The sequence below is a fragment of the Notechis scutatus genome, unplaced genomic scaffold (assembly GCF_049901735.1).
Source record: "Notechis scutatus isolate UNSWTSFEM ecotype Mainland unplaced genomic scaffold, rNotScu1.2 NSCUSCF23, whole genome shotgun sequence".
Lineage (NCBI taxonomy): Eukaryota > Metazoa > Chordata > Lepidosauria > Squamata > Elapidae > Notechis > Notechis scutatus.
The window spans coordinates 356,046-382,691 of record NW_028263148.1 but is presented as its reverse complement, the minus strand read 5'-3'; the positions used below and the strand labels follow the sequence as shown (position 1 = coordinate 382,691).

Below are 26,646 nucleotides of genomic sequence, written 5' to 3'. Positions count from 1 at the left end.
CACTACTACCGTGTTTCCCTGAAAATAAGCCCAAGCCGATTTTTGCGTGTGTATCTAATATAAGCCAGATCCCCAAAATAAGCCCTACTTAAGTGCCTGCGCAGCCAGCTGCCTGCCCATTCCATCTGGTTACTCACCATGCTGCCAACACAAGGTGAGGCGAGGAGTGGGAGGTGCCATGAGGCAGGGTGAAGCTGCCCCCTACAGGCCACAGACCAGCTTACCATACCTCAGGGCCCCTACAGCCAAGTCATCCACACCGCAAAAACTGCTTCACCTAACAGTGGTGGCTCCAACAGCCATGTGCAGCAGGGGCTCACATGACTGCTGGCCCACTTCTTCTACTTGCTTGTGGCTGCAACGGAGCAGGAGCCCAAGCGAGGCCGCAAAACAACACAGATTTTGGGGCATGAATGACCTGACTGTGAGGGCCCCTAGGTATGGTAAGCCGGTGCAGGGCACGTGGGGCAGCTCCATCCCCCCGCACCTCACGGCGGTGGCACTGGCTCCTGCTTCACTGTGAGCAAACAGAAGTGGGCTCCTGTACATGGGGCAGGGGGAGACATGCCCCCAAAATAAACCCAAAAGAAAATAAGGCCGGGTCTTATTTTTAGGGAAACACGATAACAGCACTGACTCATGGGTCTGAGGCAACATCCTTACTTTCTAAGATAGCAAACTGTTGAAGGGCTCCACAGCATGTACCATGTGGCGTGTTTTATGTCCGTTGTCCTCCTGTGCAGTAGATGTTCCTGGAGGGAGATTCATCTGCTAATTCATGGATAAGGCGAACCCATGCAACTATGAAGAAGAGAGCAGCTGAAGCCTCCAGCTCCCGAATCTTCAATGATCTTCTATCCCACATTTCTCAGCCTGTTTTGGTTGCCTGATATATTCCAACTGAAATTAATTCCTTCTAACTTTCCCCTTTCCAATCTCTCTCTTTCTTTCCTCCACCTGGGATTTTCTTGCTTTAGAACCCAAAGGAGACTTCCATTTGAATCTCTTGGTGGATGTTGACACGGCTCCCATAACCCGTTTGCTCATCTACACCATTTTGCCCAGCGGAGAACTCGTTGCTCACTCAAGAGATTTCACTGTAGAAAAGTGCTTCTCGAACAAGATAAGTGAAGAAACAAAATTTCCACTTTTAACCGTGTTTCGGAAATAGCATACTGATCATGTGGTTAATGTAAGATGGGTTCCCTTTCTGACATGGACTGAACACACAGAAAAGACAGCATAGATTTACAGCATTACAGAATAAGGAGGGACTTTGGAACAGGAGGCTGAATAAGAAGGCCCCCGGGTTTAATGGCCATTTACTAGGAATAAGTTGGAAAAATGTGTATATTGGACAAATCAGGTAGAAGAGAAACCTGAAAGAAAACATTTGCAAATGAAATGCAGATGAAGGACCAGGAGAAACATGATAGCAGTGTTCCAATATTTGAGGGGCTGCCACAGAGAGGAAGGGGTCAAGCTATTTTCCAAGGCACCCAAAGGCCAGACAAGGAATAATGGATGGAAACTGATCAAGGAGAGATTCAACCTAGAAATAAGGAGAAATTTTCTGATAGTGAGAACAATCAATCAATGGAATAGCTTGCCTTCAGAAGTTGTGGGAGCTTTCAAGCAGAGATTGGGCTGCAATTTGTCAGAAATGATGTAGGGTCTCCTGCTTTGGTGGTGGTAGTGGGGGTTGGACTAGATAACCTACAAGGTTCCTTCCAACTCTGTTAATCTGTAATCTGAAATAGAATATACCAGTAAAGTTAAATTGATAATTTTAAAGAAATTTGAAACTCAACATTGAAAGCCAAACATAGACCAGATAGCCACCTCTCATTAAAAATCCTTCATGACAATCCAGAATACTAATGTATGCATGTGGAAAATAAAATATCTGCACATCTGTAGAATTGGGCTTGTCGATCCCGAGCTAGATTCAATCAGTCCTGATTCATCTGATGTCACAATGCAGGGTTAGGACAGAAATTGCAAGGATGATGGATATTTCCAGTGTTTTCTACCCTATATAAATAACTCAGGGGATTTATTTTTTACTGGCCCAGTGGGAGGGGAAGGGGAATCAGGCTGCGCAAGTGGGTGGGCATGCTCAACTTGCCTGAGCAGTGGGGCAGCATGCATGTGCGAGCACAAGTTAAGTTGAGTGTGCACACGCGCCGGCCCACTGTTTGTGCAAGTCGAGCTATGTGCACATGTGCATACAGTGGCCCACTGCCTGGTTGAAAATAGGCCATGGCCCGGTAGTGGGCTGCCACCTTGGGGTTGGGGACCCCTGATCTACATGATCCTTGGGCTCAAAACACTGGAAACTTGGGACAGTGGATTGGGTTCCTTGTATGGCCCCTCAGTGGCTGGGGAAAGACTTATTTTTAAAAGGGAAATTTACAAATCAAGAAAAAAAGGAATGGTAAATTGTGAATGTCTTCAACCAGTGCATTAATTAATCTCAAACTATTTTCTACTTTAATTATTTTTTTCCCTAAGCTCTTTATCTACATTCTATTCTTTAAAGTCCAATGTCACTATATCTGTTCATCTTTCTTTTCTTTTATCTCCTCTCATTATTCCCTCCATTTCTATATTGTTGCTTTCTAGGGCTGTATCTTTTTCTGAGAACTTGATCTTTTAAATTTTATTTTTAGTTTCTATTTCTGTTTGTGTCAAAGCCCTGCCTTTTTCTTTTCTTTTTTCTTTTTTTAAAATAAATTTTTATTTTATTTTATACAAACAATCCATCTTCCATTTAAACAGTGTGTCCATCTGGGTACAAATGTCTTGTACAATAACAATTACACTTTATACATATTCATTACTTTAACATTATTATTCTATTCCTTTTTTTTTTGTAAATTTTATTTCAGTTTTCACAAAAAGAAAAGAAATACAAGTAAAATATCTTTTTTGAAAGCAGCATAATCCCGAGTTACATTTCTTTGTACAGACGCAAGTTCAGGTTCATGCTCATTTTTATATTCTATTCCATATCTTATTACTATTTTACATTTTTTACATAGCTTCTCCCCTCTTTTAATTTTCTCAATTTAATTTTATTTATTTCATCTCAATTCAAATCATTATATTTATATTTTTTGTCTGTCCTGTTTCAATTGTCTATTATCTTTTCTCATTAAACGAAATTTCTCCTGTAGTTACTGATTGGAGTATGACGCCTTTATATCTTTCCCCTAAAATTATAGCACTCAATATAATACATAACTTCCATTCAGATTCTGCTTGGTACATTCTTAAACTACACACTGTATTCTTGAAAAAAGAAAAAAATATAAATGTATAATATAATTAAAACAACATTCCATTCCAATTCAATTCTATCATTAATATTAATATTCATTAAAATCTTAACATTTCTCACGTTACTTTTCAATTAAATATCATACTTCTATGGGAAGAATTATAAACTTTCCATTGTTAATTCCCCCTCCTCTTCACTTATATTTTATAAAACATTGACTAATTAAAATGTTCCCGTTCTGTCCTAATTCAATTTTCTCATTTATTTTATTTCATTTATTATATTCACAAACATTTCACTAAATTACACTAACTATTTTATCCCTCATTTTAATCATACGTTGTTTCCAATTTTCTAAAGTTATTTCTATTACTAATAGAACAATACAATCTTATGTACCTTTACAGAATCCCCTTTTCAGTTAGATTTTCACCCATTATCTCTAAATAGGTCCTGTTTCTCTATATCTTGCTCCGGTCCTTTGTAACTTCTTTTCCTTTCCTTCTTCCCTCTCTTCTTCTCTCTCCCCCTTTTACCCCCTTGTCTCTCTACCTCTATTTCTCTCTTCTGTATTCCCCTCTTCTGTTGCTTTCCAGTATTATACATATTTTTCGAATTATTTTTCTTTTCTTTGGTTGTTTTTTTAAGTCTTAAATTCTCCATTCTCTTTCCCCCCTTTCCTTTTTCTTCCCCACATAGAGTTACTTGTTCATTAAAGATGGCTTCTTTTTTGTCCCAGTCTTCTTGTTTTGCAGTCTTTTCTTGTTGTTTCTCATAGTTCCAGATCTCCATTTCTAAGAATTGAAAAACGAAGCCAAAAGAGCCCTTCCCTTCTTGTGCATCTTCTTTGTACTTTTTAAGTTCCATTTTCAATTCATCCAGAAGTGATGCCATTGTAAAAATTTTAAACAACCACCCAATTGGTTTTAGTAATTCAAATATAATAACCAAAAATCCAAAAAGTCACCAAGCAATCCAAATACACACAAGCTGTTTCTTTTTACACTTTTTTTTCACTTTCTCTTCCTGGGGTTACTATTTAGTTGCAAAGTTTCAGTTAAAATGTATCTTTTAGAAGTCTTATTGAAATTTTACTTTAAATTCTTTTGAAGTCCAGGCAGTCTCCTCTCTCTTCCAGATCCTGCCATTATTCTTTTTCTCTCCCATCCTGCTTATAGAAGAAAAAGTTTTTAATGTCCAGAAATCTTTATTGTCCCTTTGGCATTTAGTTATATTTTCACCTTAATTGCCTATTGATGCCAAAGCAGATTTTTCTGATTTCTTATTTAGGTCTCTTAGTTGTCAATGTAAGGAAGGAGAGAGAAGGGAAAAAAAGCCAAACCTTTCCCTTTTCACTTTCTTTCGCTGCTTCCGACTCTTCTTCGGGAGCGATGTTATTTTTTGTAAAGTTTAAATTCCAGGGTACCTTAGTTGTTGCTTTTTCAACTTAACCCGGTCAGCCAAAACTTTCACTTCTTATCTTCTCCTGCACGTTCTTTTCCAGTTGAGTTCTTCTTTGAGGTGGCCATTTGTGATCACTGCTCTTACCACCTTCGGGAAAGGGAGTAATGGCCAGCTGAGGAGGAGAGATGCGGCTCTCCTCGACCCTGCTGGTGGTCTCCCCCCCTCTTCACCACCTCTACGAGGTGGCTTAGCCCCAAAACCAGCCGGCTCAAGGCGCTCCAGCGGCGAGCCCAGATAGAAACCACGCACGATCGTGGATTCCTGTCTGTCGCCGAAGCTCTTCAAACCAGAAGTCCATTATTATTCTATTCTTAATACTAATATACATAATATACCCAATTATTATAATAATCCCCATCTCATCTTTAAATATTTAATTCTGTTAAAGCCCTGACATTTTCTTTCCCTTTCCTGCTGGTTGGATCCTGGCTGGGCTTCTGGCCTCTTCTTTCCTATCTTGCCTTCGCCTGAGGGAAACGGCTTGGAACAATTTTTCCCTCATGCAACTCTGAGGGAAGGAAATAAATGCCTCTCTTCCCCCCAATTTTCTCACCTGGCACCTATTTTCCCGTTGCTTTGTCTCCACAGGACTGTATTTTCTAAATTTTATTTGTTTTTTAAAATTTTACTTATTTTTACTCCACACTTTGGCTTTTAATTCTGCCTCTTCCTCGTCAAAACCAATAATGGCGGACCTCCCCGGCAGCCATTTTGTCTTCCCTCCCCTTTGTCTCTTACCCAACAATGCTTATTTGATTGGCAGCTTGGGTTGTCATGACGATGAGGAGTGGGGGCGGGCCAAGGAGCTTTGAATCTGCCAGCACAGTCTGGCCTTCTGCAGCCTCCAAGAAGGATGGCTTCATTTGGGCTCATTTCTTATTCTATTTAACAGGAAAAAAAATGCCCTTTTCAAAGATCTGGTTTGTGTTTGCAGGCCAGACTGTGGTTCTCTGATCAACAAGGCCTGCCTGGCCAGAAAACTCAACTCCATCTTGCTGCTTCCTCAGGCTCCCTCTGTGCTTTCCATGCAGTTGACCAGAGTATCTTTCTCTTGAAACCTGAAAATGAGCTCTCCTCTGAGACGGTAAGTCATATGGAGAAGAACCATGTAGTCATATGTTCATATGAAGAACGGTTGCAGGTAGGACTAGTCTGGAAAAAAGAAGGACTTAAGGCTGACATGGATAGCAATATTCCAGTATTTGAGGGGCTGTCATGGAGGAGGGGGAGGGGGAGAAGGAGGAGGAGCGGGAGGAGGAGAAGGAGAAGGAGAAGGAGAAGAAGAGAGGAGAGAGGAGGAGGAGGAGGAGGAGGAGGAGGAGGAGGAGGAGGAGGAGGAGGAGGAGGAGGAGGAAGAAGAAGAAGAAGAAGAAGAAGAAGAAGAAGAAGAAGAAGAAGAAGAAGAAGAAGAAGAAGAAGAAGAAGAAGAAGAAGAAGAAGAAGAAGAAGAAGAAGAAGAAGAAGAAGAAGAAATAGTAGTCGTCAACCTATTTCCCAAAGCACTAAAAGGCAAGACAAGGAAAAAAATGGATGGAAACAAATCAAGAAGAGAAGCAAGCTGCTAAACCTGATTTGTTGTATCTATGGTTAAATAACAGAAACAGAAGTTAGAACATTAAATTTAATTATAATTTAATTATAAATTAATTATAAATTAATTTAGTTTAATTATAAATGAAGGTTTAACTTTACCATGAAGGATTAATGGTTTATTATCAATATGATTTAGTATTAATACTAACAGTATTAATAATTATTAACATGTTGAGAAAATACTGTTATATGATCACTACTAATGAACTTGATGATGATGATGATGGCTATTGCTTAAACTAACTGTCACCAGACAACACACTGTTTATATCAAGGGTCTTCAAACTTGACAGCTTTAAGACTGGTAGACTTCAACTCCCAGAATTCCTGAACTAACATGACTGGAGGAGGAATTCTGGGAGTTGAAGTCCACAAGTCTTAAAGCTGTCAAGTTTGAAGACCCCTGGTTAAATAGATATTTAAATTGTTGCTCTTTCTTTATATAGTAAAAATAAAAGAAATATTTGAAAAAAAGAAGAAGAGAAGCAACTTGGAATGAAGGACAAACTTCCTAACAATTGACCAGTGGAACTGCTTGCCTTCAGAAGTTTTGGGTCCTTCATCACTGGAAGTTTTTAAGAAGAGATTGGACAGCCAATTTTCTGGAATGCTATAGGGTCTCCTGCTTGAATAGGGGGCTAGACTAGAAGACCACCAAGATCCCTTCCGGCTCTATTCTGATTGATCGATTGAGTCCCAGCTGCATTTGAATTAATAGAATTAACAGAATAACTTGAGTTGGAAGGGACTTTGGAGATCCAACCTCCTGCTTAACCAGGAACCCTACCCCAATTCAGACAAATGGTTGTCCAGTCTCTTCATAAAAACTTCCAGGGTTGGAGCATTCACAACATATAGAGGCAAGCGGTTCCACTGATTAATTGTTCTCACTGTCAGGATTTTTTTTCTGGAATTCCTGGCTGTGGGGCAGTAAGCATGCAATGCTGCATTCTAACCATTGCACCACCATGGCTCATGTTTAGTGACAACAGCATTGAAAAAAGTGACTCATGACCGTTTTTCACACTTACAACTGTTGCAGCATCCCCATGCTTACATGATCAAAATTTGGAACTGGATCATATTTAGGATAGTTGCTCTACCCTGGGGTCATGTGATCACTTTTTGGCGACCTTCTGACAACCAAAGTAAATGGGAAGGCAGTTGTTTTACTTAGCAACTCTGTTACTAACTTATTTATTTATTTTATTTGGTTTGTCAATTGCTTACAAGATAATAGGTATAAGTAAAAACATAGTTATGAATACATGGATTCGTATAAGAAAAATAAAAGAAACAATAGGACAGGGACGGTAGGCACATTGGTGCGCATATGTACTCCCCCAAAGACCTCTTAGGAAAGGGGTGAGGTCAATAGTAGACAAATTAAGAAACCACAGAGTCAGGTAGAGGGAAGAGTTAGTGGTAAAAACATATCAGGCTGCCAAAGGATGTTGCTGGACACCATTGAAGCTGAAAGCAACCAGAGTATCCAATAAGAAGCAGTGCAAGATTGGAAGATGGGGAGACACCTGGCCCAGGGGATCGTCAAGACACAACTGATTATCCAAACGGTACCCCTTAATCCAGAGTCTTTCACATTCATGTGGAAATTTTTATTTTATTTTATTTTGTCAAGTGATTATAAGATAACAGGTATAAGTATAAACATGGTTATAAATACATGAAATGAATACGAATAAGAAAATAAAAAGAAACAATAGGACAGGGATGGTAGGACAGGGACGGTAGGCACGTTGGTGCACTTATGCATGTCCCCTACAGACCTCTTAGGAAAGGGATGAGGTCAATAGTAGACAAACTAAGGTTAAAGTTTTTGGGGTTTGGGGAAGAAACCACAGAGTCAGGTAGAGTATTCCAGACATTGACCACTCTGTTGCTGAAGTCGTATTTCCTGCAATCAAGTTTGGTGCAATTAACCTTGAGTTTGTATCTATTGTTTGCTTAACTTAACCACTGCGGTGATTCACTTAATGACTGTGGCAAGAAAGTTCGTAAAATGGGACAAAACTCCCATAGCTGTGTTGCTTAGCAGCAGAAATTTGGGGGCTCGGTTGTCGAGAACCATTCGTTAAATTGCAAATGTAGGGAAATGTTAGTGGAAAGAGTTGGGTATCCCATCTTAGCAAGCACAAAAATGCAAAAAATTCCCTCCTCTATTGTTGAGTTAACTGGATTGGGGATCCACATGAGATTTTATTTATTTTTATTTATTTATTTGATTTGATTTGTCAATCGCTTACAAAATAATAGGTATAAGTATAAACATGAGTAAGAATATGGAAGATAGGTACAATTAAATGGGGACAAAAGGACACGATGGTGCCCTTATGAATTGGGCAGCTTTACTGAATTGCAACGTCTCTCTTTTCAGATCTATAAATTGGTCCCAGATTCTTCACGTGACCGATACGTGGAGAGTGATTGGGACCCGAAGCCATGTATCACAATGGAAAATATTGAAGTAGATGGTATCTCTTACCGCCCTGATCCTTTTTCTTATGGGGAAGCCGATGTTTTCAAAATTCTCAAGGTGAGCTTCTGGGCTGCTTCTGGAAAGTGAAATTTCCCTTATTCTATTGGGCAGACATGGGTCACTCCCCCTTCAAGTTCACTTTAGTCTCTGCCTTCTTCCAGTTTAGACAGAAACTCTTAGCTCAGATGCCTGATTTGAATAGTGACAGGCTAGCAATTGATAAGAACTGAACTGCTTAGCTCAGGGGTGTCAAACTCAAGGCCCACAGGCTGGATCCTACCCGTGGAGTGCCTAAATCTGGCTGGTGGGGCCGGCCTGAAAATATCAAAGGATTGGCCCACAGTGACTCTGATAGCCAAAACAGGCTGCAGGGGAGGTGCTGCATGTGCCCCCCCGCAGCCCATTTTCAGCTTCCACGGCCTCTTGCAGCATCCTGCTGGCCAAAAACAGGCCGCACGGAGGCCCAGTGAGGCCCATTTTCAGCCTCCCTGGCCTCCAGCATGGGGCCTCCTCACAGCCCGTGCTCATGGAGACAAAAAATGAGGCATGAGGGGGCCATGCATGCCACCCATGCCCTTTTGGCTGGAAAGTTGCTTCAGGAAGCGTCCATGCCATCACCATCTCCCCCCCATTCCCCCAGCCAATAGAGGAAAACTACAATGCTGATCTGGCCCTCGAAGAAATCCTGTTTGACACGCCTACCTTAGCTGATCTCAGAAAGTGAAGAAAACTCGGTCTTGCTTAGTAGGAGGATAGGAAATCTTCAAGAGTTTCAACATTATAATTTAGGCTTAAAAATTTACCTTGATACAGGTGAGGATAAACCCCTTCCATACTGTTTCCCAAATCACTTGATGGATGTCTCCCCCCCACACACACACAAAAAAAAAAAACCCTCCAAGAATTGAATTTGACTTGAGTCATTACCTTTGGTTGGTCAGATAACAGCATTTAAGGGACGACGAGGAAATCCCAGGGTTGTAGACCAGTTGATTTTATTTTTATTTATTTATTTATTTATTTGATTTGTCATTCGCTTACAAGATAATAGATATAAGTGTAAACATGAGTAAGAATACAGGAAATAGGTACGAATAAATGAGGACAATAGGACAGGGACGGTAGGCACAATGGTGCACTTATGCACGCCTCTTACAAACCTCTTAGAAATGGGGTGAGGTCAATAGTGGTTAGTTTGAGGTTAAAGGAGTGGGGGGTTAGAGGATGTAACAACAGAGTCAGGTAGTGCATTCCAGGCATTGACCACTCTGTTGCTGAAGTCGTACTTTCTGCAATCAAGTTTGAAGCGGTTTACATTGAGTTTGTATCCGTTGTGTGCTCTTGTATTGTTGTGGTTGAAGCTGAAGTAGTCATTGACTTGTAGGACATTGTAGCAAATTATTTTGAGTGCTACGCTTAAGTCTAACCATAGGCGGCATAGTTCAAAGTTGTCCAAGCCCAAAATCTCAAGCCTGGTGATATAGGGTATTCTGTTGTGAGCAGAGGGGTGTAGTACTCTTCTCGTGAAATACTTCTGGACTCGCTCAATTGTATTAATGTCTGATATGCAGTGTGGATTCCAGACTGATGAGCTGTATTTGAGTATTGGACTGGCAAAAGTTTTGTATGCTCTAGTTAGCAATTCGATATTTCCGAAGGAGAAACTTCGTAAGATTAGATTTACAACTCTTAATTCCTTTTTGGCAATGGTGTTACAGTGAGCTCTGGAGCTTAGGTCATTTGATATGAGAACTCCAAGGTCCTTGACAGAGTGAGGATCATCAATGAGGTCATATCTGCCTAGTTTGTATTTTGTGTACTGATTTTTTTTACCAATGTGTAGGACGGAGCATTTGTTGGTCGAGATTTGGAGTTGCCAGATGTTTGACCATTCAGATATATAATCAAGGTCGCTTTGAAGGATAGTAGCATTGTCAGTGGTGTTGAATAGTTTTACGTCATCCGCAAAGAGGACGCAGTTGCTTATAAGGTGATCACAAAGGTCATTTATATAGAGTATAAAGAGTGTGGGTCCTAGAACGCTGCCTTGGGGGATACCGCTGTTAAATAAAGCAGGGTTTGATATAGCGTGCCCTATTTTTACTATTTGTTGCCTGTTTGACAGGAATGCAGTAATCCATTTATGGAGGGATCCGGAAATGCCTTAAGAGTTTAGTTTTAACAGTAGTTTGTTGTGTACCACTGAATCAAAGGCTTTGCAGAAGTCTATGTAAATTGCGTCTATAGCTTTACCCTGGTCAAGTAGAGTAATCCATATGTTTTTGCAGTATAGTTGTAGATTGCAGGACAATTTTTTCCTGAAACCAAATTGTTTTTTTGAGAGTAGGTTGTTTGACTCTAAGTGGAGAATTGGTTAATGATTGATTCCATGACTTTGCATGTGACACAACACAGTGAGATTGGTCTGTAGTTTTCAACCAGGCTAGGGTCACCTTTTCTGAAGATAGGGATGACCGTAGCTAAGGACCATAGGTTTGGTAAGGAGCTGGTTCTGAATGATATCTCATATACAGTATAATGCTTAGGGGTTCCGCTATGGCAGAGAAGAGCTTGATTTACAGAGGCAAATGATTTCCAGGCAGTTGCTGGAAAAGTCACAAGAAAATTGGAATTTTACCCCTAGCATTCACCTTGGACTTTCAAAAAAAATTCATTTGGGTCTGTTCATGCTTTCTGAAATATTTCACTGTGTCTTCATTCCTTTTGACAGGACTTGGGTTTAAAAGTTTTTACTAGCACTAAAATACGCAAGCCAAACATATGTCGGGTCTTTCACCCCCAGTCTTTCAGAAGCCACTATGGTAAGCGTTTGATCTATGGAGGGCTGAATTTGTAGGATATGCACTCTGGAAATATTTTTTAAAAATGCTCTTTTGCTTTCACAAAGGGAAACTTTGTGCGTGTGTGTATTTCTGCATGTGCTTTTGTCTATGCTGACTAAAGAGCATGAGTTACCTCCTGCTGTTCCTTGACTTACAACCACAATTGAGCCCAAAAGTTATGTTGTTAAGTAGTCGTAAAGACAAGGATTACCTGTTTCCCTACCGATCTCGACAGCAATCACAGCTGTTTGCATGGAAAAGATCTTCTGCCAATCAAAAACAAAGGTTTTCCTTAGCATTTCTCAGGGTTTGCAGCAGAAACAGAATTTAAGTTTTCAGCCTTCTGAGGAATCTGTTGGGGGTTTAAGAGCACTCAGTCCAGGGAGTTCTTCAGGGGTGGGATTCTACTAATTCACACCTATTCTCTAGAACCAGTTGTTAACATTCTAAACAGTTTGGAGAACCAGTTGTTAGAAGAAGTTACTGGCCTAATCCTGTAAGGAAGGCAGGAAGGAAACATTCTGGTGTTGCTTACAGAAACTGCCTCTCCATTAACCCTTATTACATTCTTGGTAGGACTAGACTTTCTGCCTCAGGAACGTCTCTGGAGTTTTTTTTCCTCCTTTGCTGGTACTTTGCTTGTGTGGAGTGACCATTCAAAGTTACAATGGCACTGAAAAAAGTGACTTATCACCATTATTCACACTTACAACTGTTGCAGCATCCCCACAGTCATGAGAGGCCAGGCGAGATGCGTGCCTCAATGTGAGTGATATTGAGTTGGCCACACCCAGCCAATAACATGACCACCAAGCCACATCCACCAACTAAGCCATGCCCACAGAACTGGTTGTTAAAAAATTTGAATCCCACCCCTGGAGTTCTTTCTTTCTGCCTTTCACAATTGCAACTGAGTTTCTTGCTTGGGAACCCTCCCCCCCTTTCGATTTTCCTTATGACTCCGCTAAACAAGTGATAAGGTAAAATTGTAGAAAGGTATAATATGTACATTGTTCTGAGCTGCTTCAGCGATAAGCACTTCATTGCTGGAGGCTTTTAAGAAGAGATTGGACTGCCACTTGTCTGAAATGGTATAGGGCCATGATGGCAAACCTATGGCATGGGGGTCAGAGGTGACATGCAGAGCCCTCTCTGTTGGCACACGAGTCGTCACCCCAGCTCGGCTCTGCCATGCATGCGTGCGTGCGCCTCCCACCAGCCAACTGGTCTTCAGATGTCTGCCATGCATGCATGGGGGCGGGGTGCAGGGGCGGGGACGTGCATGTATTACATTTTGAGGATGTGCACAGGGGTGGGATTCAAATTTTTAACAACCGGTTCTGTGGGCATGGCTTAGGTGGTGGGCATGGCTTGGTAGTCATGTTATTGGCTGGGTGTGGCCAATTCAATATCACTCACATCGAGGCATGCATCTCCTCGCCTGGCCTCTCATGTCTGTGGGGATGCTGCAACAGTCATAAGTGTGAAAAACTATCATAAGTCGCTTTTTTCAGTGCCATTGTAACTTTGAATGGTTACACCACACAAGCAAAGTACCAGCAAAGGAGGGAAAAATAACTCCAGAGAGGTTCCTGAGACAGGAAGTCTAGTCCTGCCTAAGAATGTAATAAGGGTTAATGGAGAGGCAGTTTCTATAAGCAACACCAGAATGTTTCCTTCCTGGCTTCCTTACAGGATTAGGCCAGTAATTTCTTCTAACAGCCGGTTCTCTGAACTGCTTAGAATGTTAACAACTGATTCTAGCGAATAGGTGCGAACTGGTAGAATCCGACCCCTGGATGTGCATGTGTGCATGCATTTTGGGCACTTGGTGCTGAATAGGTTGGCTATCCTTGGTGTAAGGTCTACTGCTTGAGCAGGGGGTTGGATTAGAAGACCTCCAAAGTCCCTTCCAGCTCCTATTCTATTTCTGTTTCCATTCTAAATTCTATTCTATTCCTTCCCATCCCATTCCATTCTTTATATAATTTGTATTCCATTGATTCTATTCTATTCTGCCATATGCTAAATAAATCATTTTATTCTATTCTCTCCTATCCATATCGAAGCATGGAGCATGGAAAGGGTTTTTAGGAAGAGTAGTCATCTTATCTCCCATAATAGGATTCACACAGGAGAGAAATTGTATCAATGCACGGAGTGTGGAAAGATCTTTACTCATAGGAATAGTCTTAATTCCCACAAGAGGAGCCAGATGGAAGAGCAGTCATATAACAGATAACAGATAATTTAGATGCTTCTCTGGTGCAAAATCCAGCTAAAACATGCATGCTGTTTAGGATACCTTTGTATAAATGTAAGAGCACTGCTTCCAAAGAACAACAAACAGCTGCCTATGGAGATTCTCAGTCATCCAGGTCATGGTTGTCCCAAAGGTGCTTTTTTCAAGAGGCCACTGCTGGACTTTCTGGTTGTTCTTTGAAGATGTTTCACTTCTCATCCAAGACTCTTCTTCAGCTCTGACTGGAGGGTGGGGAAGGATTTATATTCCTTGCAGACAGCTGGACATTTGCATATCTTTAGTGGGTCGTTAAGGTCCCCTGGAGGTTTATCTGTGTCATCAGGGTCACCTGACTGATGCAAATTGGTGTGGAGCCTTCTTGGGACTGTGTTGTAGATTGGAGATAGATGATGTTGTATTCCAATCTACAACCCAGTCCTTTCAACAATTCCGAGAAGGCTCCACATTATTTTGCACCACTCGGGTGACCCTGATGACACAGATAAACCTCCAGGTGACCCTAACAACCTGCTAAAAGAATGCAAATGACCAGCTGTCTGCAAGGAGTATAAATACTTCCCCTCCATCCAGTCAGAGCTGAAGAAGCTTCTTGGATGAGAAGCGAAATGTCTTCAAAGAAAAATCAGAAAATCCAGTTGCCTCTTGAAAAAAGCACCTTTGGGACAACAAACAGTTGTGTGCCAGATCATGCCAACATCCTTTGTGGCCCACATTTCTCATATTGGTCAACCAGAGTTGTGGGAGCTCGGAAGCAGGAGAGGGGCACGTACCCTTCTCCAGTGACGTTTGGAGGTCATGTTGCTCCAAACCAGAGGTATGGTGATGATGATGACGTGCACCGGGGGGGAGGGCTAGGGGTGGTGGCGGGGGCCGGTCCCTCACCATCTCTGGTACCGTGTTTCCCTGAAAATAGGCCTTAATGCGTCTTGGAGCCAAAATAATAATAATAATAATAATAATAATAATAATAATAATAATAATAATAATAATAATAATAATAATAATAATGATAATAATAATAATAATAATAATAATAATAATAATAATAATAATAATAATAATAATAATAGTAATAATAGTAATAATTATAGTAATAATAATAATAATATAAGACTGGATCTAATTTTTGGGAAAACACGACATGGCTTCAAAGAGATGAGATGAGTTCCTGCAGATCAGGTCTATCAATGGTCTTTACAAATAAGGTGGAATACATGTAAATTCTCTCATTTTCTTTTCCTCTAGATGTACAATTTACTCGAGGACCGGTGGGTTTTTTAGCTTCCCGCGACCATAGTAATACTTTTCCTACTTCTACCACCCAAACAATGCCTGTTGAGACTGTCAGAACGCAGTTCCCTGAAACGTGGTTGTGGGATTTGGTGATATTAGAGTAAGTGGTGGTATCAGGCTGCAAAAGAACAGGCCATTCATTGACTAAAGCTTCTCAGAAAATATTCCTGCATCCGCTGCTTCCCACATGTTTAAACTATGTCACCCCAACCTGCAAGTTCTTTGATGTGATAGCCATGCCCTTTTCTTAAGTGTGTTGTGGCAACCTTGGAGATATCAACCAGAAACCCTTAAGACAGCTTCAGGTGCAGATCCTTATGTTGAACTCAGGGAGGTGAAAAATATTAGAAACTCAAGCAGGTTGCCTTGGCTGTAACATGTTTAATACCTGTAATCCTCAGCTTACAACAGTTCATTTAGTGACCTGTCAAAGTTGCAATGGCACTGAAAAAAGGGACTTATGACCATTTTTCACACTCATGACCATTGCAGCGTCCCCGTGGTCATGTGCTCAAAATTCAGAGGCTTGGCAACTGACTCTTTATTTATGACCATTGCATTGTTCCAGGTATTCGCTTAATGATGGCAGCCAGAACGGTGCAGTGACATGACATTGTGCTTTAAAACCATGTTGCTTAGCGATGGAAATTGGGATCCCATTGCTGTTGTTAATTATGGATTATTCTGTCACTGAGTTGCTATGTATTGACCCTGCATAGGTTTCCTCACTGCAAGGATTTTGGTATCCCTTCTCCTCACTTGCTGATCTCTTCTGTCTTTCAGAGATTCTAAACCCTTGTCTGTTCCCGTGACCATCCCGGACACCATCACCGAATGGAAAGCTGGAGCTTTCTGTCTTTCAGCAGACACAGGCTTTGGTTTGGCCCAGCCCACTTTTGTGAAGGCCTTCCAGCCGTTCTTCATTGAACTCACCTTGCCATACTCCGTGGTGCGAGGAGAAGCCTTCCCTCTCAAAGCCACCATCTTCTCCTACCAGACTCGCTGCATCTGGGTAAGGAGTCCTTAACAGTTGTGGGGTTGCAAAGCTGTGGGCACTCCATCACTAGAGGTTTCTAAGAAGAGATAGGGCAACTACTTATCTGAAATTGTGGGCGCTCCATCGTTGGAGGTTTTAAGAAGAAATTGGGCAGCTATTTGTCTAGACCCGGGATGGCGAACCTATGGCACGTGTGCCACAGGTGGCACGCAGAGCCATTTGTGTGGGCACATGAGCTGCAGGCAAACTTACCTGTACTGCGCATGGGCACACCTTCCAGCTGATTTTCGGCCTCCCTGAGGCTCGAGGGAAGCCTCTGCAGACTTTGGAGGCCAAAAAAAAGGGCTTGTTTCATCACTTCCGGGAAATACGTGAAACCACGCACCCTCTAGGCCATGGAAAATCCTCTCTCTATTCAACCTGTCTCTGATGCCCAAAAGATTGGGGGCCATTGCTCCAGAAGTTGTCGATGCTCCAATACTGGAGTTCTTTTAAGAGGAGATTGGACAACCATTTGCCTAAAATTCACCCTTTCTCTGTCTGAAAGTCTTGCGTGTCTCTTTACTTCTTATCTACTGAAGCCCACCTTGTTCTTTCTCTTCTTTTTAGGAATTCCTTCCCTGGAGGTATAGCACTCAAGGGGTATCACATAGCTTTCTCATTGTCATCTTATTCTTTATGGTCAGGTCATGATATCTCTGGCTCCTTCTGCTGACTTTGAGGCGAACCCTGTGGAAAAGGAGGAAGAATCTTACTGCATTTGTGCAAATGGAAGGAGAACGGTGTCTTGGATGGTGACTCCCAAATCACTTGGTATGTAATAAATGTCCGTTGCCAGGACAATCAGGCACAGAAGAAAAAAATGGCAGGGAAAAAGGGAAACTCCCCCTTCACTCCCACAGCAACCAATCACAGTGGAGATTGCCTCACGCAGGAACCAGCACTCTTCAAACAGTCAGCTATAACCATATGCTCTGGTTCATTGTACAACCCCACTGTTTTCAGCTACTAAATTTAAATACCTTAACAAACTCCTTGAAGAAGAGATCTACAAAGAGACCATATTCAAAAGGCTAGATGTTACCCTATCAGACCCTTTGGTAAATTCCAATCTATGATGGGAAATTAGGTGTAAAATTACTGTAATTTATAGGTCGCCCCTGGGTTCCATTCTGAAAAATGAGTGTCAGACCGAAATTCATATTTAAGTTGGAACTCGTGCTTACAAATGAAGTGTCTGTTCCTAAAATGACGGATGGCACTGTCCTTCCTACAAAGTGCTTAAAACTCAACAATGCTTTTAGGATCTGCTGAAAACCAGCTGTATATTAAAAATGCGTAGCTTCAGTGCTTAATCAGCTCCAGAAAGGAGAATACAGCCCGCCATTTTTAATAACCGGGAGATTGTTCAGATCTAGGGATGGCCAGATGTCCTTAACTGCTTATATAGCATAGTTGTGACTGGGTGATTTTTTTTGTCCTAGGTAAAGTGAATTTCACAGCCAGTGCTGAGGCCCTGAGCTCAGATCAGCTCTGTGGGAATGAAATAGTGGAGGTGCCCACCATACAGCAAAAAGATGTTGTGATCAAAACACTTTTAGTTGAGGTACGTGGGATGGTTTAATCATGGACCAGACGTGGTGAAGAACATGCCAAAAGCGTACAACAGCAATATTCTTGTTTTAAAATGCATTAAGTCAATTTTTAGCAGGTCTATTCCTGAAAATTGATTTGGGTCACCAGTCCATCTTTCCATTCAATAAGCTCCACTTTCCTAGAGTTATCACTCTCTGTTTCTTCCCAACCCCTAACAATAATGAATTTACTTAGTGTTTCTCAATCTTGGCAACTTTAAGATGGGTGAACCTTCCCAGAATTCCTCAGCCATCATGCGGTGTAGCAAGGCTGGCTGGGGAATTCTGGGAGTTGAAGTCTCCACTGTCAGGATTCCAGGAATCACCCTAATTAAATCATGAGCCTTGAGCCAAACTTCAAAAAGCTTCAAAGAATTCATTAGGAGCAACATATTGGCATGATCCGGATGTAGCCAATTCTGAGACATGTAATTCACTGTCACCCTTGACCCTGGTTTTTCCCCACCCTTCTGGGTGTATCATAATTCATATTCTCCAACGAAACACGTCCATAGCCAAGAGTTATCAATCATGTTCTCCAATTTGAGTTTTGTGTAGCAGAAACTCCAGTCGGTTAGTATAATCTTTGCAAGGTATGCATGGAATGCACTTTTGTTTCCAAACTGCTGCACTGCTTTTTCAAACTTCTTTGAGTTGTTGGCAACTACAAAACGGGCATAGAAAATGTTTTATGAGTTGACACCCACAATGTAAAGTTGAGAAACACTAGTCTACAGAATAAAAAATCAAATCAATAGCACCTCTAGCCTGCTAGTCCCTAGATCAGGAGTGTCAAACTTGCAGCATCACAGCGGCATCATGTGACTCGTTGGGACTTTTTTCCCCTTCGCTAAACTGGACAGAGGTGGGGCTAGCATGTGAAGCATCCGGGCCATGGGCCACGAGTTTGACACCTCTGCCCTAGATTGTTACATAATTTACTCAGATTTCATCAGCTGTGATTCCTTCATTGCTTAGCTCTCAATCCATGGAAAGAGATGGAAATAAAGAAGAAACACTGAAAACAACATGAAGCTGTTCCCTCTCTTTTTAATAACTTAATCTATAGCAATTGCACTTAGACATATACTGCTCCATTGTGCCTTAAAGCCATCTTTAAGCAGTTTACAATGTCTGCCTATTCCCCCAGGCTGAAGTTTTACCCAGAGGTCGGTAAAATGAGAATCTAGGTTCTCATTTTACCAACCTCAGAATTATGGGAAATTGAGTCAATCTTGACCAGTGAGAACTGAACAGCTGGCAGTGGGCAGAATTAGCCTGCAATACTATATTCTAACCACTGAGCCACCATGGCTCTATTTTAACTGACCTGACAAAGGGAATCTTCCAGCTCTTGACTGGTACCTTAGAATTTGATTTTCATAAACTTCAGATATTTCTGCATATATATTTTTTTTGACTGACAGGAGGCATTTGGTAGTCAAGTCCTTTAATTATTTTCCTTTAATTATTTTTGGGTCTGAGCTTCATTCACTATAAGAGAAGTTCAAGAAATATTATCTGTATTTGCTTAGAAGGTCCTCCTGTGTTCCTGATATGGAGAAATCACAGTCATTGGCAAACTACCATAATTGATTATAAGGTTGTCTAAATTCTAATTTCTCTTCACCTCCCTTTGTTGTCCTTTGCATGTATTTCTGCAGCTTTTTTTGTTTTTTTAGAGTTTCTAGTACTCATGCCTAACTTTCCCTTTTTTCTCCTTTTCTGTCTGTCTGGTGAAGCCTGAAGGGATCGAGAAAGAGGTGGTCTTCAACTCTCTTCTCTGTTCACACGGTATGGCTGCTTCTTCATGGTGCTTCTTCTGCATCACAGCATTAAATGGATGAGGATGATTTGCTTTAGAGCCCCCTTTAGCCCCCTTTCTGGTAACGCGGAGGAATTTTAAAGTTTCTTTAAGCAAGATGTAAACCTTACAAATAGTTAATATTTGTTAAATAGTTAACAGTTAAATGCTTAAAGAAACTTGCTTTCCTAGCTAGAATCTAAAAAGTGAGAAAAATTAACTGGCGAAACAACTTGCCTTCAGTGCTCCATCACTGGAGGTTTTTTTAAGAAAAGCTCAGAGAGCCATTTCTCCAGAATGGCATAGGGCAGTGGTGGCTAACCTTTTTGGGCTCCTGTACCAAAAATCATGCGCGTGCTTGCACTTCTAGGTGCTTGCATGCCAGCACCTAGAAGGCAATGCAAGTCCCACACACACCCGCTAGACATGCACGTGCAATCCACCCACCCACCCCCTGCTGCCCCCTTACCTGCACTGTGCCTCACAGCTGATTTTTGGCCAGTTTGAGGTATTTTTCAGCCTCCCAAAGGCTTGAGGAAGGCTTCTGCAAGCTTTGCAGGCCGAAAACTAGCCCCGTTTCGTCACTTCCTGTATTTTCAGAAAAACAGGAAGTGATGAAACGGGGCTAATTTTTGGCCTGCAAAGCTTGCAGAAGCCTGCAGAAGCCTTCCTTAAGCCTTTGGGAGGCCAAAAAAGGCCTCAAACTGGCCAAAAATCAGCTGTGAGGCACGCATGTGCGCAGTGAGGTAACTTTGCCTGCAGCTCGCATGCCGGCACAAATGGCTCTGCGTACCACCTGTGGCATGCATACCATAGGTTTGCCATCATGACCATGATGCTTGAGCAGGAAGTTGAACTTGAACAGGAGTCCCCAACCATGTCCCATTTGGAATTGGGCTGCGGAAGCGGCAGCCAAACGTGTGCGTGTGCACAGCTCCATTTGTGTGAGCTGTGGGCACAGATGCCCGCTGCTTGTGGAAATGGATTTGTGCATGTGCACACTCACTCACCGCTCACACGGAATCATCCTCCCTCCTTCCCCCCTCCCCCAAGTCCTCAAAGCCAGAAAGGTTGGGGAACAGTGGATTTGGAAGACTTCCACGGTCCCTTCCAATTCTGTTATTCTGCATTCTAAGGAATTTGCTATGGGATGGGGAAGCATTTGTAGAACACACCCAAAATTTGATGTATTTGACAGCAGGAGGAAACATTTAAGATTAAAATCAAAAGACATAGTAATGGAAAATCCACTTTTAAGTTAGTGGGTTTAGAGGGTTTGAGGTTTTTTTTTTTTTAGACCCTGGAGTATCTTAAGTGTAACGTCATTGTAGGATTTGATCTCCTTTTGTTCTGGATACTCCAACTGAGATTAAAACCCTGTAAGGCAGCTGGCACCATCTAAGTTCTGTTTTCTTCCAGGAGATGCACAGTCAGCACCTCTTTCTTTGAAGGTGCCAGAAAATGTCGTGGAAGGCTCTGCCAGGGCGACTTTTTGTGTGCTTGGTAAGTAATAGGAACCTTCCTCCTAGCTCTTCAAACCCCCTTCCCTTCTTTTTTTTCTCTAATCTACTTTTTGTGTTCCAGAAGTTGTCCTTCTACCTCTTCTTCCTCACCTGCCTTATTAAATCATAAAATCAAAAAGTGATTTTAGAGATCATTTATTGCAACTCAGTGCAGGTTGCCGTTCAGCATTTCTGACAGTGTCCGTCTGAAAACCTTTCCCCACTGAAGGAGAACTTGCCACTTCATATGGCAGCCTTTTCCACCAGCTAGCAGCTGATAGAGCAAGGAAGTTCTCCTGAAGTCAAAGCGGAACCTTCCTCTTTGTAGTTTTACCAATGGGATGGTTTACCTCCAGAGATGGTGGGTGCTTCATCACTGGGGATTTTTAAGACGAGATTGGACAGCCACCTGTCTGAAATGGTATAGGGTCTCCTGCTTGAGCAGGGGGTTGGACTAGGAGACCTCCAAGGTCCCTTCCAACTCTTCTGTTATTCTATAGAGGGAAACATTGCTGATTAAAATGTCAGAGGTTATCAGACTCTGCTTCTTTGGCCACTGTTGGACAAATTGCTGACTGGATAGTTCTTGGCTTGATCCCCTTAGAACCATTCTACCTGGAAGTCTCCATTTTGGTAATTTAGAGGTGAGCAACACAAGCTCACACAAGGTCAGGCTTAGATGTCTTTTCCCAACTCTCCACAAGCAATGTCAGCGGTGTCATTTAAACTGTTTCTGCCTTGGGAATGGCCAGAGACAACACACAGAGGCATCCTCCTAAACGTCCATTCTCCTACCGCTTTACACTGTCATTTTCTTCCAGAATTATCCTGTCTCTTCTTTAGAGGTTCTGAACTTGAGCTTCCCAATCTGCAACACACCCATTCCAAAATCTTCTAATGGCCCCTATTTTCCATCCACCTCTTTCTCTATTGCAGGAGACATTCTAGGGGGAGCGATACAGAACATCCATCAGCTTCTCAAGATGCCCTATGGCTGTGGGGAGCAGAATATGGCTCTCTTTGCCCCCAATATCTACATCCTGAACTATCTCAATAAGACTGGACAACTGACGGAGGAGATCAAATCCAAGGCCATCGGATATTTAGTGGCAGGTGAGAAGCATCCCAGGGCAGCCCCACATGAATTTTCCCCTCTTTGTTTTATTAGTGATGTTAGGAACTTTCAAAGACTTGATCCACAGATTGGCCACTGGTATTGATTAAGGAAGAGGCGCAGTGGCCTTGTAGTTAAGCCCAGTGGTGGTATTCTACTGGTTCGGCCCGGTTCACACGAACTGGTAGTAAAAAATGCTACTGCTCGACTGAACCGGTAGTAAAAAAAACCAGCTACCAGTTTCTCTCCCTATGATCAGCTGTGTCGACGATCGGCTGTGCCGGGATCCCCCTCACTGCTTCACCCAGGAGGCTTCCCTAAGGCCCAGGAGGCAAAAAAAAAACAGAGTGCAGGGGGCGGGGTTGCTGCAAAAAAGAAGCCACGCCCACCCAGCCACATGGCCATGCCCACCTAGCCACTCCCACCTAGCTATGCCCACAGAACCGGTAGTAAAAATATTTGCACCCCATCCCTGATTAAGCCTCTGGGATTGGAAGACTGGTAGTTTGAGACCCAAGTACCATGTGGTGGGATGAGCTCCCATTCCTGCTCCAGATCCTGCTGACTTATCAATTTGAAAGCATGCAAATGTGAGTAGATAAATAGGCAGCACTTCAGTGGGAAGGTAACAGCATTTGGTGCGCCTCAGCATATAGCCATGCTGATCACATGACCATGGAAGTATCTTCAGACAACGAGGGTTTAAAATCCCAACTGACGATCCCAACCAAAGTAAGCACACTTCAGACCTGCCAATGTCTCCGTGCAAAACTTTATTGAGTACACCATTTTGGCACCATTGAAGGCAAAACCAGCTCTATCTAGTTCCTGCACAAACCCACATAGTTCAATATGAAATTCCCCCTCCCCCATATTTGTGCAGGTCACATTGTCTAATTGAGTGTTTTTGTACTGTAATGAGAAAGAGTCTTTGCGTTTGGCTAACACCTGCAGGTGAGTCCTTGAGTCTCATGCCTCTCCTATTTGAAGTCTGGAGTCTGCATTTTTTCTCACCTGTCCTTCTTGCTTGTTTGTTGGCAAGCCGAGAAGCGATAATGGTTGCAACAGCATAATAACAATAGCAATAGCACTTAGACTTATATATTGCTTCACAGTGCTTTGCAGCCCTCTCTAAGCAGTCTACAGAGTCATCCTATTGCCCCCAACAATCTGGGTCCTCATTTTACCCACCTTGGAAAGATAGAAGGCTGAGTCAATCTTGAGCCTGATGAGAATTGAACTGCCAAACTGCTGGAAGCCAGTAATCAGCAGAAATAGCCTACAATACTGCATTCTAACCATTGCACCACCACATGCTTTGAGTTTGACAGCTGGATCTTTTGGCTAGGAAAGAGAGATCAGCACCACCCCCTACAGTCAGACATGGCTGGGCAGGGGAACCTTTATCTTTATTGATTAAGGAGGTTGTACATTAGGTCAGATTTGATTGGCTGAGTCAGTCGTGGAATCCTTCCACTGTTGGAAAGAAGAGAGCAGGAACGCTGCAGAAAGGAGCAATCAAATACTTTTCCTTTGTATCATCCTGGAGTAGCTGAGAAATGCCAGGGAGAAATTGGAAATATAAGGGAAAATGGAGCCAGTTGGAAAGGAAAGCATCCCTCAGATCCTCTGAAAGTTGTACAATCTCATAGGAAAGTGCTGTTTGTTGGGAAAAGAAGCTGTAGCCAAGCACAACAGCTAACACTCAACTTGTATTTTACGGGGCTCTGTCCATCAGTCAGCCCTAATGTCAGGGTTCTGAAGATTGCCCTAATTAAATCATGACCCTTGAGCCAAGCTTCAAAAGAACCCGGAAGATTTATTAGGAGCAACATGTTTGGCACTAACCCATATGAAGCCAACTCTGACACATGTAATTTATTGTCACTTATGACCCTGTTTCTCCCCACCCCCCTGGGTGTGTCATAAATCAGATTCTCCAACATGTTCATGGGCTGATTTCAAGGATTTTCACAGGCAGAAGATCCAGTAGCCTAGGCTACAATTTTTTAAGCGTGGAATGTGTTTCTGGTTTTTATTTGCCATACTGCTCCTTCAGGATTTCCCCACTACTCTCCTTCTTATAGCAACTTGGAAACAGGCATAGGAATGCTTTACGAGTTGACATCTATCTGGTTTAATTCCATTTTGGAATCAAATGGACAGAGAAAGTTGAGCAGACTCATTGAATTGGATTTGAAAGGGGTTTTCTGCATGCCACTCTCCCAACCACTCATGTTCATTTTCTGCTTCAGGCTATCAGAGGCAACTAAACTACAAGCATAATGATGGTTCCTACAGCACCTTTGGAGAAAGGGGTTCAACGATAGGAAATACCTGGTGAGATTTCTTTGTTCTGTGGAAAAATAATGCTCAGCATAGCTGTTCCTCTCTCCTTCCCACTAACAGCAATGTGTTGAACCTTGGTAGCACTTGGAATAGGCGACCACCACAAAATCAGAAGGCTGAGAGCTAAAGTAGGAAGTTAGAAAAACGCATTGTGAAATAAGGTAATGGTCAAATAAGCCTCCATACAAGTAATCCGAGTAAATGTAATTGGGACCAGCAACTCCATCATCCACTAATGTGGTAATTAAGCAAAAAATAATCATCACATGACCTTGTGGACTTGGTTGACTCTTGCGGTTGTTAAACAGATAAAACACTGAGATTAAGTGCACAATCACATGATTGTGATTTGTGATTTCCCACCAGGTTCCCCATTGTTATGGTTCACCATCAGCTGGTGCAGACGGCAGTGAAATCAGACAGTGGGGAAGAATGGGGACCAGTCAGGGAGTTTAGAGAGGACTCATATGAGGGTCCTGCATCCGATGCAGGGATGGGGCCAGGACCATTTGAGTGTGGGGTGCTGCCTTTGGAGCTTTCAGAGTCTGGCAGCAGCGAAGCAGAGGACCCCAGGGAGCCTGTTCCAGGGGTGGGATTCTACCAGTTCACACCTATTCGCTAGAACCGGTTGTTAACATTCTAAACAGTTCAGAGAACTAGTTGTTAGAAGAAATTACTGGTCTAATCCTGTAAGGAAGGCAGGAAGGAAACTTTCTGGTGTTGCTTACAGAAACTGCCTCTCCATTAACCCTTGTTACATTCTTGGCAGGACTAGACTTCCTGTCTCAGGAACGTCTCTGGAGTTTTTTTTCCTCCTTTGCTGGAACTTTGCTTGTGTGGAGTGACCATTCAAAGTTACAATGGCACTGAAAAAAGTGACTTATGACCATTTTTTTCACACTTACGACTGTTGCAGCATCCCACAGTCATGAGAGGCTAGGCGAGGAGATGCGTGCCTCGATGTGAGTGATATTGAGTTGGCCACACCCAGCCAATAACATGACCACCAAGCCATGTCCACCCAGTCACATGACCACCAAGCCATGCCCACCACCTAAGCCACACCCATAGAACCGGTTGTTAAGAATTTGAATCCCACCCCTGGCTTGTTCCCAGTGCGCGTGTGCACAGAGCTGCTAGAAGGCAAGCAGCTGAAACAAAAGGGGTGTTTCAGGAGTAAGGCTGGGAGGTTATTACCCCTCCCATGAGGGATAAAAGTCAGGCCAAGATGACAAAACCTTTGCAGGAAGCAAAGTAGTTCAATCGGTTCAGAATCATCATTGAAGCTCTGTGTACTTTGGTTGGGGTTTTTCTTGTACTTTGGTTGGTTTCTTTTCTAGTTCATTTGATACTTCTGTTTTTGGCAGCACTTCACAAAACTGAAAGGTGTATGCTTATCTTGGGGGACTGTTTGAGATTAATTCTGGCTGGGAATGAAAACAATTCCCAGTGTTGCAATAAAATAGGTCTTGTTTTTAAATTAAGTGTGTGCATAATTACAGTTTACAAAGCCTGGGTCAGAACACCCATTGACTTTGCTTGTCAGAAGCCAGAAATGAAGATTGCAGATGGCAATCACATGACCACAGGAATGCTGTGGTGACCGCAACTTTGAAGTCATAAATCTTGTTCGGCGCTGTAGTAACTTCAAAAAGTTAAACAGATAACAGATAATCAGAGAGGGAAGGGATCTTATAGATCATCTAGTCCAACCCTCCACCCAAATGGGAGATCCTACCCCATTTCTGACAAATGGCAGTCCAATCTCTTCTTGAAAGTCTCAAGTGATGGTGCTCCCACAACTTCCAAGGGCAAAGCTGTTCCATTGGTTGATTGTTCTCACTGTCAGAAAGGTTCTCCTTATTTCCAGGTCGAATGTCTCCTTGTTCAGTTTCCATCCATTATTCCTTGTCTGGCCTTCGGGGGCTTTAGAAAATATCTTGAATCCTTCCTCTCTGTGGCAGCCCCTCAAATATTGGAAGACTGCTATAATGTCTCCCCTGGTCCTTC

At 42.4% G+C, this 26,646-nt stretch overlaps 1 protein-coding gene across 1 annotated transcript in view; it reads left to right on the top strand.

The window, feature by feature from the left end:
• The window catches only part of LOC113427240 (alpha-2-macroglobulin-like), an 84,378-nt gene that overhangs the window by 34,945 nt on the left and 22,787 nt on the right, over nucleotides 1–26,646 (top strand). The window contains exons 14-25 of the mRNA XM_026689712.2: nucleotides 978–1,123; nucleotides 5,682–5,831; nucleotides 8,736–8,894; nucleotides 11,569–11,659; nucleotides 15,189–15,336; nucleotides 16,020–16,248; nucleotides 16,920–17,046; nucleotides 17,718–17,839; nucleotides 19,610–19,661; nucleotides 21,091–21,174; nucleotides 22,110–22,286; nucleotides 24,543–24,627. Coding sequence (XP_026545497.2) covers nucleotides 978–1,123; nucleotides 5,682–5,831; nucleotides 8,736–8,894; nucleotides 11,569–11,659; nucleotides 15,189–15,336; nucleotides 16,020–16,248; nucleotides 16,920–17,046; nucleotides 17,718–17,839; nucleotides 19,610–19,661; nucleotides 21,091–21,174; nucleotides 22,110–22,286; nucleotides 24,543–24,627 — 1,570 coding nt within the window. The remainder of the gene's footprint in view (nucleotides 1–977; nucleotides 1,124–5,681; nucleotides 5,832–8,735; nucleotides 8,895–11,568; nucleotides 11,660–15,188; nucleotides 15,337–16,019; nucleotides 16,249–16,919; nucleotides 17,047–17,717; nucleotides 17,840–19,609; nucleotides 19,662–21,090; nucleotides 21,175–22,109; nucleotides 22,287–24,542; nucleotides 24,628–26,646) is intronic.